Genomic DNA, 11,502 nt, shown 5'->3' on the forward strand with positions numbered 1-11,502 from the left:
CTATCATTTAATTGAGAAGAATTCTTGTAATAGACACAGAATAGATGCTGCGAATATTTATGGGACCGACTATAGCACTTACATGCTTACATGAATTATATGTATACAATTGTATCATACATTACTCATTCTACTTCCACGTAAAATATTTTTAGATTTAATTAAAAAAAGTATCTCTAAGACCAACCGTTTGTTCCAACACGATAGAACAAATACGATAATTACAAATGAACGTCGGTAAGTTTAGCGTTAATCCATCTAACCCCGAAAGAGTTTGCCGATTAGGCGAACGAACGGTTAGCATGTATCGATGTGCCCCTTATTCGAAACAATTTTTATTAGCGCTAGTGGCAGCCGTGGAACCCCTCCAGGTGAAGGAATCTAGCAGTGCCGATAAAATATGAGGAACAACCGAATTCTGGAACCTGCGGAGAGGTCGTCGAGAAAGCGCCGATAGGAGGACGAGACAAAAGATTAGACTTGGTCCTCGAAACGGAGCTTGATGGAAGCGGCGACAGAAGTACCCACGCACATTCTGCATGGAACACGCGCTCCTTTCACCGTATAACCCGATTCCCCGTCTGTGTACGTGTGCACCTTCTGCGTGCGTGTATGTGCGCGTGGGTGACGTCACTAAAAGCTCTCTCGCCGCTAATGCATTTGTGGAGGGGGATTCCCGGGGGAGGACCGGGAGAAGGAACGCGCCAGTGCCGTATCTATGAAGCATGAAAAATTGATCCTGAAATCACGCTGGCGAATTCAACGACCGATTACGACGTATCATCGAACGAAACGATAGACTTCGAGCGTGTTCTCGAAGCCACATTTCCGAAAATCGTTGCACGCGAGGACGGGAAAAACTCGCGTGGATGTTCTCGGTGGGCAGAAGGAGAGGGAGAACAGGTGTACGTGGAAGAAAAAGTTGAAAGTGACGGAGAAGGTGTGAAGAGAAGGCAAAAGTGATGCGAAGAGGTGAAGAGAAAAGTTGAAAGTAAAAAGGAGAGAATGACAAAGAAAATATTCAAAAAGAAATCAATTGGAAGTAACCAAGAAGATGTTCATGAAGATAAAAGTGAAGCAACGAGCTGAAGAAAAAAGTCGATAATAAAAAAGAGAGCATAAGAAAGAAGATATTGAAGAAGAAATCAATTGAAAGTAACAAATGAGATACTCGCGAAGATAAAAGTGAGGCAAACAGGTGAAGAGAAAAGTTGGAAGTAAAAAGGAGAGCATAAGAAAGATGATATTTAAGACAAAATCAACTGAAAGTAACAAATAAACCTATGCTCGTGAGTAGGTGTTGGGGAAGAGCTGTGAACGTAACAAAATGAACAACGCTCGTAAAAAGAAGCGATATCTGTCTTCCTATTTTTAGAAAACTTTGTTTATAAATATTCCCCGCTTTTCGAGACGTTCGAATTGAATTTAAATTTATCGATAATTGAAAAATACGAAGAGATCGGAAACGCCGATGCGCGACGTATGAAGTATTTGCAGCTGAAATTCTTCGATGGATTCCAGGATCCAGCTTACCGACTCGTGTTCGAAGAAAGAGTTAAATACTCGAACAGAGACGGCTACGAAGCAGGAGACGCAAGCTGAAGCCAGCCCTAAGACTCTTAATCCTTATTTTGACAAGTCGGACAGGACAGGCACGACGGTCTTTGCCTTCGTTTATTTACCAACCTCGAAATGAGCTCCAAAAACGACCAGAGAGAAAAAGAATCCGCTCGCCTATCGCTTCTGCGTGAATTCTCGGTTTACTGGCGCTCACGCGAATCAACGATCGCGTGTATAATATTTCCAGAGGCGTACAGTGTGTTCGCAACGAACCAAAAACAATTAATTATTTATGCCTATATCTATTCCAATATTTGCTTTCGTGCTTTCAAAAATAAAAATTGTTGATTGTCATCTAATCTTTAACAGCTTGGAGACAACATCTTAACTTCAACATTTTAACATAGAAATTTTTACGGGTTATATTGCTTTTTCCAATACAGAGATGGATAAATTATTAATGAATTCCAAATCGTGCAAAAGAAAGGGTTTAAAAAAATAGTTTCACGTATCTCGTCACCTTGCTAAGTTGGATCCGCCCTTGCTGAACTACATCCGCTTACAGCCAGTAATAATATTTTTAATTGTGTATCTGGAAGTGCGAGAAGCTTTCAGGAAAACGAAACAATCACTTCTCGACGAAGAAACGTTAAGGTCATAAGATGATATACGAATAACCCACTTTCCGGCACCGGAGTAAGTGGCAGCTTAACAAAAAAAGTGGGATATAACCAGATGGAAAGAGGCGCCGACACCTCTTAAAATGTTCGAGTGCTGTTAACTAGTCAGTAGTAATATTTACAGAGAGAATCCCGAAAACACATCTATCGCCTAAAATTATTAGCAGAATAGCAGTCTTCTGAATCTCTCCTTCATAATTCTTTTTACGAGTTGTAATTAAAAATCATGAACTACATTCAGTAAAGTAGTTTGTACTAATAGTATGTCAGTTTATCTAACAAACAGAGCGAACAATAACTGTTACGAATATATGATTGACATACCTCCAAGTGTTGAAGTAGAAGATCCAGGATGACCAGAATTTTGTTACTCGATAAAACTGCTTCGATGTTACTGCTATTTTCGCTGACGCTAAACTTGTACACTCGGCACACCGAAACGATGCTTCTGAAGCATACAAAAAAGAAATCCGATTGAAATTGTGGGATTAGGACATCAACATTAAATGGATTTTAATTGCGAATTTTATGATGTGTTAGACGGATCATGACAATGATAAAACCAGGATAGTACAGACCGACCACTAGGCTGCTCGCTCTACCCAGTACACAGTAGTGAGGCGTCACAAAATCACGGACATGGGAAAATTAAGTACAGACTGACATTTTTTTTTATTGGCTCGTGTAAAAAATCTACCACGCGACAGAGGAAGTCAAAGAGAAACATAAGAGACAGTTGGAATGCATTGGCGTAACAATGAAATATTACAGCGATCGAACAACTACTGACTGACCACGTTAAGTTGCAGAGTGTCTACAAACCAGAGGGGCTGCTAGCTCCACCCAATACATAGTAGTAATGATGTCACAAAATCACGGACATAGGAAACTTAAATAGTTGTGCTATAGCTGTAATATTTCACTGTGAAGAGAAGTGTTGAAAGTATAAAAGAGTGACTGAGGAAGTAGACGATATTCGAGAAGAAAAAATTGGAAGTGGATGGATGATAGAAAAGGTAATATTTATGAAAAATTCAGTTTATCTGGCGAGGAATCATCTGTTCGTAAAAAGAAGCGACGATGAAGTTTGCGAGGAAGAAGTGGAAGTAAGGAAAAAGATGGTCTTGAAGACAAAAGTGAGGTGAAGTTGAAGAGTTGCCAGTCAAGTAGAGAGCATGAGAAAGAAGATATTCGAGAAGAAATTAATTGCAAGTAACAAAGAAGATGCTCATAAAAGCAAAGAAGTGAAGGGAAAAGTTGGAAGTATAAAAGACAGACTGAGAAAAAAGATATTGAAGAAGAAATCAATTGAAAGTAACAAAGAAGATGCTCGTGAAGACAAATAGGCGAAGAGAAAAGTTGGAAGTAACCAAAAGAATATGAGAAAGAAGATATTCGAGAAGAAATTAATTGCAAGTAACAAAGAAGATGCTCGTGACGATAAAAGTGAGGCAAAGTTCTATGTCCGTGATTTTGTGACATCATTACTACTATGTATTGGGTGGAGCTAGCAGCTCCTCTAGTTTGTAGACACTCGGCAACTTAACGTGGTCGGTCAGTAGTTGTTCGATCGCTGTAATATTTCATTGTTACGCCAATGCATTCCAATTGTCACTCGTTCTCGTCGCTCTTATGTTTCTCTTTGACCTTCTTCGGTAGACTTTTGATGTGAGCCGCGCGGACAGTAACAAAAATGCGTAAGTAGGTACGTATATCTCGAGACGGAGCGGTGAATCTGATTCGACATCAAGTACTCCATGAATGGAGCCCAAAACATACAAAATCGCGAAAATATACAATATAAACTTACTTGTTTGGAAGATTATGGGACGCGTTTTGCATTTGCAGGCCCAGATGTAGGAGATTCGTTAAAACATCGAATCCATTCAAAAGTCGAAACGCGTTTTGATCCAATGGACACTGAAACATTGTAATGAAGATAAACGGTTTTTAAACATGTAAATCACTTCGTTCTTTGTTCACTAGAGATTAATTTTACTTCTTCAACATGTACCAATACATTTGAGTACGTATTGAGAAAGCGTGAAAATATCAACAAGGTATTATCATTTTTCACTTGGCAAATAATAAGAATAGCAATGCGCATCTTACCGATTTTGAGAAAGCTCGTGTTATTTCACCTAGACAGCGTTCCAATGCAGCAATGGCGACGCTTGACCACGCAGTTTTCGAGTGGTTACAGTACAACCGATCCAGTTCTTTTAAATTCCGTCGAAACTTTGCTTTGTTTGTCGACTCGGTGGATTGGTTTACGTCAACTTTGTGATCATCTTCCCATTCTTTACCGCGTAAAATCATTCGCTGCTTCATTTTCCTGCACCGACGTTTCAAAGCTTTCTGCTTCTCTTTCGCAGCCTTGACATCATTCGAATTGTTATTTTCGATCACTGAAGGCGGCAAATCGCGAATTTGCGATATATTGAAGCGCTGTAACTCGTCTCGAGATGGTTCCCGACCATCGTGTGTACTCCGCACTGCTTCGAGATGCGTCTTCCCTTTTAAATGGCTTAATAAATAAACTTCATTGGGTATCTACAAACGATACAAAGACCATGAGTATCGATATAAATCAATGATTAACGAGAACATTAAGTATAATTAAGCGTAACGGATGAAAACTTACGACTGTTCCGCATAAAGAGCACTGTTTTTGGGTAGGGTACGATTTCAGGGTAGGTGGCACTTCCTCTGACCTCAAAATCGAAGATTCGACTGCTCTTTGTCGGATGTGCTCAATATTCTCAACATGTCTCCTAGCCGATTCTTGCTGCTTTTGAGCTATCTTCTTCTGTAATTCTTCTTGATTTGCTAACTGAGCTGCGTGCAATGCCGACAAACGTTCTTCTCGATCTCTGGCTTTTTCTCGCGCGAGTTCCTACGATTGCAAATATACAATACACATTCGATTTGCGTAAAAATCTAATTTTAAGTTGTCATTAGTTCAACATAATTACCTGTCGTTCTTTTTCTCTTTCTAGCTGCATTTTGCCCACTCTTTCTTCGCGTTCGCGACGAGCTTGTTTCATTTTCTGAATGCGTAGCTGTCTTTCCGCTTCTAAAGCTCGTCTGCGCTCCTCAGCTGCTGCTTCTTTAGCTGCTTTTTCTTCTTGTCGACGTTGGCGTTCTTCATGAATTCCCTAGAAATTTCATTATTATTTCAATCATTTATCTTCTTTTATTTAACGATTGCATTCAGATAGATTTGCGTAACATACTTGTAATCTTTCTTCTTGTTCTTGACATAACGCTATAAAATCATGCCTCTTGTTCTGCGCTTCAAGCTCGTTGATAAATGCAATTTCTTTCAGTTTGGAGTCCTCGTCGTGTGCTTTTCTTACTACTTCTAACAAATGCTGCGTTCTATTTTCTTCCGCTCTTTTTAATTTCATCTCCATTCTGATACGCTTGTCCTCTATCAACTGATTCTTTGCACTTTTAACATCTTTCACTTTATTCAACAATTCTCGCAATCTTTGCGATTTCTCCATCAAGAGCTTTTGGCGTTTATGTTGCGCGCAAGCTTGTTTCGTTTGATATCGTCGTAAAGTCTCAGGTAACGATCTTTTACGCGACGGTGACGAGAGCTTCTGATGCAATTCTAAAGCTCTACCAGGGTGGCGAGCCACTAATGCATGTAATTGAGCAAGGGTATCCACACACTCCGCCCAAGACATTCCATCTAACACGTTATCATATCTATAAAAATTCACATTACATTCGTTATGCAGCAAAATAAAGTATAAATGCAATGAATATGATACACACCTATTTTCTAAACTAATATCGTCAGACACTGTATTAGGTGATGCCTCTTGCTCGTCTTCTATTTCAAGAACCATCTCGCCGTCCGTTTCATCAGTTTCTGTATCAACATCGGTTTCCGTGCATTCTAATTCTAAAATTTGTCTATGCAAAGAAGCCTCTTCATCCGATAATTGCTGTGACCGCTGAGAATCAGCTTCTTCTGTCTTTCTTTCCTCTTCCAAAATTATTCTCTCCCTTTCCGCTTGAGCGGCCATAAATTGTTGTATACGTTTCTCAAGTAATTCTGCGTCACTCTTAAATATCGCTGCGATCATTGACGTGGAATTTATTTCATTCAAATTAATCGTGTTCTTGAAAACTTCTTCCACCTTATCTTTAAGTGTAAGACTTGCTACTGATTCCCCTTTCACTTTCTCTACTTCGTTACATATGTTCTTTCCTTCCTTTTCTACAATGCACTTTTTTTTCTGTTTGCTATTTCCATCGGGTGTCAAACATTTCTTTTTATTTTTTTCTGAAGGACATTCGATGGACAAGGCTGGTAACGAAGTGGCAGTACTCGGTTTATGAAATCTTGTAGATATATTTAAATTATGAGTACTGCCTCTTCGGCAACGACTGCGAACTGTTTGCCAACCATCGTTTTCTTCTTTCATTTTTACAGTAACCGTTTGTTTCGTTAACACTTCTACCGAACCATTTATATCTTTATTCTGATCTTTCTTTAAAGAACTCTGTTCTGAAATCTAATCAACGAATACTGTAAATTATCTATCAAATTCTTAAATAAAGCTTACACATGCAGTACACATATGCTCTAATAAATAACACAACTATCCCCCGATTTAAAATCGATCAATATAATTCAAAGAAAATAGGAAATAGTTAAAAAAAATCCGCTAAAATTGAAGTCAATACGAAACAAGCCCATAAGTTAGAACACACAATGATATGTAATGATTAGATGTGCCAGAAAAAGAAATTGCAATATTTTTAAACATAAAATTCACCTTTATGGATCGTTTCGAACATAAAACTGTCTTTATTATTTCTTTTTATTTTAAATAAAACAAGTGCTTTAGTTAAAAATTAAAAACCAACATTGTTAATGAAGTAAAATGTTAAAGGAAATACCTTATTGTCAAATGGTTGAAAGCGTTGCCTAACTATTACTGATGTTCCAGGTCTTATTTTATTAGAAGTTGATACATTCCTATCGCATAATGTTGTTTTACTTCGAATAAATTTGGGAGTTTCAGGGAGACTTGCTTGTTTTGTTCTAGCAACCTTCATTTGGGATATTGTTGCATATGCTGGTTTATTTGTATTAACTAATCCTTTACCTAAATTATTAGATGACGTGTCAGATACAGTTTTTGCCACAATTTTATTATTCGCGCAATCGCTCACACCTGAATGGGTTTTTAATTTTTGATTTACTTTATTTGAAACTTTTGCGATACTTTGTATGCTCTTGTTCATTACAATGATACTGCTGTTTTCTTTTGCTATACTATTGGGTTCTACTAATTTGCTTTCAGTCGTTACATTTTCTATGCCAATGGCTTTAATATCTTTTCCAGTACCTTGTTTCTTCACTTTAGCATTAATTTCATTTTTCCCTAATCCTAAATCGTTTTTAGGACCCAATGGTTTCACTTGGAAATTATTCTGAGCATTTAATTTATTATCCATAGTAGTCGTATTAGAAAGTTCTTTTTCAGTTGATGAAAAGGTAATTAATTGCATACTTTTATCATTAGAGAGTATCTGTTCATTTTTTTCTATTATTAGATTAGAATCTGCTATTTTATTGGTACTATTATGCAATCCATTTTTAACTAATTTAGAAACATTTTTAGTATCCAGCTTACTTTTTACATCACGAAACGTAGCTTCGTTTGCTTTCTGATCTGTTATAATGGTACCACTTGTTTTCCCAGAAACTGTATGTTTTACCAAAGCTTTATTGACTTTCATCGATGATAACTTGTCTTTAATCGATGATGAGCTTATACCTTTATCTACTGGATTTTTACACTTTTCGCTTACGTTTGTCAAGTTACTTTTTGTAACAGTACTTTTATTATCTTTCACCAATTTGTGTACAGATTCGCCTTTCACGTTATTTATTTTACTATCCGTAGTAATAGGCTTATTTTCTGAAATAGTTTGATCAACAGGACTTCTACAAATAAATTCTGTAGGACTCATCCTTTGCAAAGGACTAGTACATTTCGGAATCATTGTTGAATTCCATATGCGACAAGGAGAAGTTTTCCTTACTTCCCAAGCTAACGGAGTACGTCTCAAGGGTGGTGACGAACTTTCGTAAGCCCATTTGACTTTAAACCATTCAATCAAATTATGAAAATCCCTTGTATAATTCTCTAAAACCAGTATTACTTCTTTGCATTCTGAAATATTTTCATCTTCTTCGCAAGTTTGATAAATCCCATCCACTGCTCTTTGCAAATTCCCAAATAAAAAGGCCCAATATCTTGCCTGTAATTCTAAACCAAAGAAAAAAATTGCATACATTCACACCTGTTCATTAAAATGTGACAAAAGTGTACATTCATGTCGTCACAATCTTGTAACTTTCGCTTACCAGATTTTTTATCTCGACCAGTAGACGCCGATCTCACTCTTGTTGTTGGTTTCATAGATCTTTTAGTTGTACTCGATTGTGACATTCTTGGTACACTAGGTGGTTTTTTAGTAACTTTCTCAGTGTTAACTGTCCCGACTGGTACATTGAAAGCTATCAAATTTCTAGCTGCACGGCCTTCTTCTTGTATAAGTAATCTTACATCAGCCATTTTTAATAAATGTCTGTAAAAAACAACACTTCGATCATTATTTTCCTTAGTATACTTAAAAGATAAATGCAATTTTTAAATAATAGATGTATATAAAAGAATATACTATATAAAACATGAGACGAAACATTAATGAGTCATTGTTTTTTTTTTATAAGCAATATTATAAAAGTTCCAAAAGTTTTTCATAAGAAAGCAAAAGTTAGAGAAAACACTTACACTACAATTCTAACGCTTTAATTCCATTGCAGTACATTGAAAATCTAATGTTTGCTTACATATTCGAGGTTATATCACTGTCACTTTACTATTAAATATCCCATTAGTCGGAAATAATTATTATTTAAATTATTTCTTTGAGCAAGCAAACAAGCAAATAATATTGGATACTATCGATACTAACAATTTTAATAATTGACACTATAACTCACGAACAAATTTGTGTTTACACAGTCTCTATTTATGTTATTTCACAAATTCCGAATTATAATGGTTGTTATGCAATTAACGAACAGTTTTACCTTTGTCGTAACACTAATTACAAATTATCAAAGAATGGTTGACTACAAATAGTTTTTAAATAACGAGAATTTCGATCTGCCATTTCAATTGTAATACAAGACATTTTATGACAAATAGATTCTAAGTTTCGCGGTAGTTTGTTGGCCCGCACTGATACTGCATTCAAAATTACAATCATTCGAGGATTCATGAAGCGAGAAACATAAATTAAAATCGATGTTTAATTGAATTCCTGCTTCAATAATTTAACATTTTAATTCTATTTTAATAATCGTGTTTTATTAGTAAAAAAATAGTTTTCTTCGGAAGCAAGTGTGCAATTTTTACTTTCCGATCTATATGAAAGGCTAGTATGTATTTTTAATTGAAATACGTCTCGACACAATTTTTATTATGGAAATAGTACATTTTAAAAACTAATCACGTTTTCATATGTCAAATTAAATGTTATATTTTGTTCAGAAGGAAATAGAAGGAAATGTGAAAGTTTCAACACAAAATTAATAATTTGATCAAATTAAAGATACATTTTATTTAAGTATATTTTGGTAGAAATCCATCTCTGATTTCATATACATTGTAACTGATTTTATAGAGTATTATTTTCTATAAATTGGGTTATTCGGGTTCAATTGGTTGCTATGGTTGTCCAGATCTGCTTTCGTCCCTGCACCATGGTACCCCGCATTTCTTCCAGGTCCAGCTCGAGGGTAATTCGGATTACATTGATTTGCTCTATTGTCGTTGTTCCGGTCCATCTATTAAAAGAAAGTAAATTGTTAAATATACTTGAATAATTATTAATAATAATAATTATTATTAAATAATATATAATTATTTAATATGAATAATTATTAAAAATAGTTTTTTAAATATATGGATATTTGCAAATACTTAGTTTGCCAATTTCGATGTGAATTATGTAGCATTTAATGTATCTAAGTAAAGTGCAATCGCAGGTATATTCCTTGCAACAATAAGAATATAACAAATTCATTCAATTCTACTTTTTTTTTTTAGACTATTTCTGATACTTTTTTACATGAAAATACCGAACGTAAAACGAATGGTAACAAAAGTACAAAAATGACAGGAAGACTATCCATTATCAAATTGAAATTAAAAAGAATACATGAATAATTAACTAATGGGGAAATAGTCGATATTTTTAAAACAGATAGATACACAAATGAATGAATAAAACTGTACAAGTCTCATATCATACAAAAGTGCAAAATATAAGTGTTTTATAGTTACCTTTGTTTTCTTACTGTTTCACACGTTAAAGTACTTGCAGCAGATACTCTCTCGTGCTTGTTCAAAACGATTGTGTCAAATCGCAGTCTCGAGTCTGTATTTATAGCCAGTGCGCAGTCCACGACACTCACAGAAACTCCCAGGGGAACCCCACGACTGCCAACCAGTAGAGAAATTTTACTTCTCCCCCCTAAAATGTTTTATTTATGTATTTATTACAGTTTCTCACAAATAAAGATATAGTATTTAAAATTTAGTTGAATATAAATGAGTGCCGTTATGTGTAAAAATATAATCAATAAAAAAAGATCGATAACTTAAAAAAAAGAGTTGCAACTTGAAATTTTTTGGATTCTGGTCATCGGTAAACATTCTAGAATTTTGCCATGTACACCATAAACAACATTCAACACAAAACTAAGCACGAACCACCTATTTCAATTGATTAACTGCTCAATTAACACTATTTTAGTATTGTTTTGAGACTTTATTATATAATTATGGATGAAAACAAAAGTTGGCAACAGTGGAACATCCGCCAATAAAGAGCACGTCGAAATTCGGGGAAGCACCGCTCGACCGCTAGACGTTCGTGTATCTATCCGTTATAGAACGATACAAATCATTGTCGTAACACATGAATTACAAGTATAGCTTATTTCAAATCAGGATTACGAGTAATTAATTACTTTTTCCATTAACTTTCTTCTTTAATTGACAATTAATTACAAACAATGATATTAAAAATTATTTAATTAAAATTGAATTAAGCAGAGTTAATCGAAAGTCGTTTACTTGACGATTGATATGAGCGAATTTAATTGATGATATTTAATTGACGATTGATTTAAGAGGAATTAATTTAAGCTATTTAA

General features: G+C 35.4%; 1 protein-coding gene across 7 annotated transcripts in view; it reads right to left on the minus strand.

Moving 5' to 3' along the window:
• LOC128878247 (S phase cyclin A-associated protein in the endoplasmic reticulum) overlaps positions 1 to 9,518 on the minus strand; it is a 59,048-nt gene extending 49,530 nt beyond the window's left edge. For 5 of the 7 annotated variants that reach the window (XR_008457365.1, XR_008457364.1, XM_054126297.1 and 2 more), the window contains exons 1-10: positions 9,068 to 9,518; positions 8,638 to 8,861; positions 7,161 to 8,539; positions 6,027 to 6,772; positions 5,477 to 5,957; positions 5,216 to 5,398; positions 4,885 to 5,136; positions 4,353 to 4,793; positions 4,051 to 4,160; positions 2,565 to 2,688 (exon numbers count right to left, since the gene is read on the minus strand). Coding sequence is in view for 5 of the 7 variants with exons in the window: in XM_054126297.1 (XP_053982272.1) it covers positions 2,565 to 2,688; positions 4,051 to 4,160; positions 4,353 to 4,793; positions 4,885 to 5,136; positions 5,216 to 5,398; positions 5,477 to 5,957; positions 6,027 to 6,772; positions 7,161 to 8,539; positions 8,638 to 8,848 (3,927 nt within the window). In the remaining 2 variants the exon portion in view is untranslated. Of the gene's footprint in view, positions 1 to 2,564; positions 2,689 to 4,050; positions 4,161 to 4,352; positions 4,794 to 4,884; positions 5,137 to 5,215; positions 5,399 to 5,476; positions 6,773 to 7,160; positions 8,540 to 8,637; positions 8,862 to 9,067 lie in introns of all 7 variants that reach the window. The other 2 variants (XM_054126296.1, XM_054126295.1) reach the window with 2 other exon arrangements.
• Between the last annotated feature and the right edge of the window lie 1,984 nt (positions 9,519 to 11,502).

Source organism: Hylaeus volcanicus, chromosome 6 (genome assembly GCF_026283585.1).
Source record: "Hylaeus volcanicus isolate JK05 chromosome 6, UHH_iyHylVolc1.0_haploid, whole genome shotgun sequence".
NCBI lineage: Eukaryota > Metazoa > Arthropoda > Insecta > Hymenoptera > Colletidae > Hylaeus > Hylaeus volcanicus.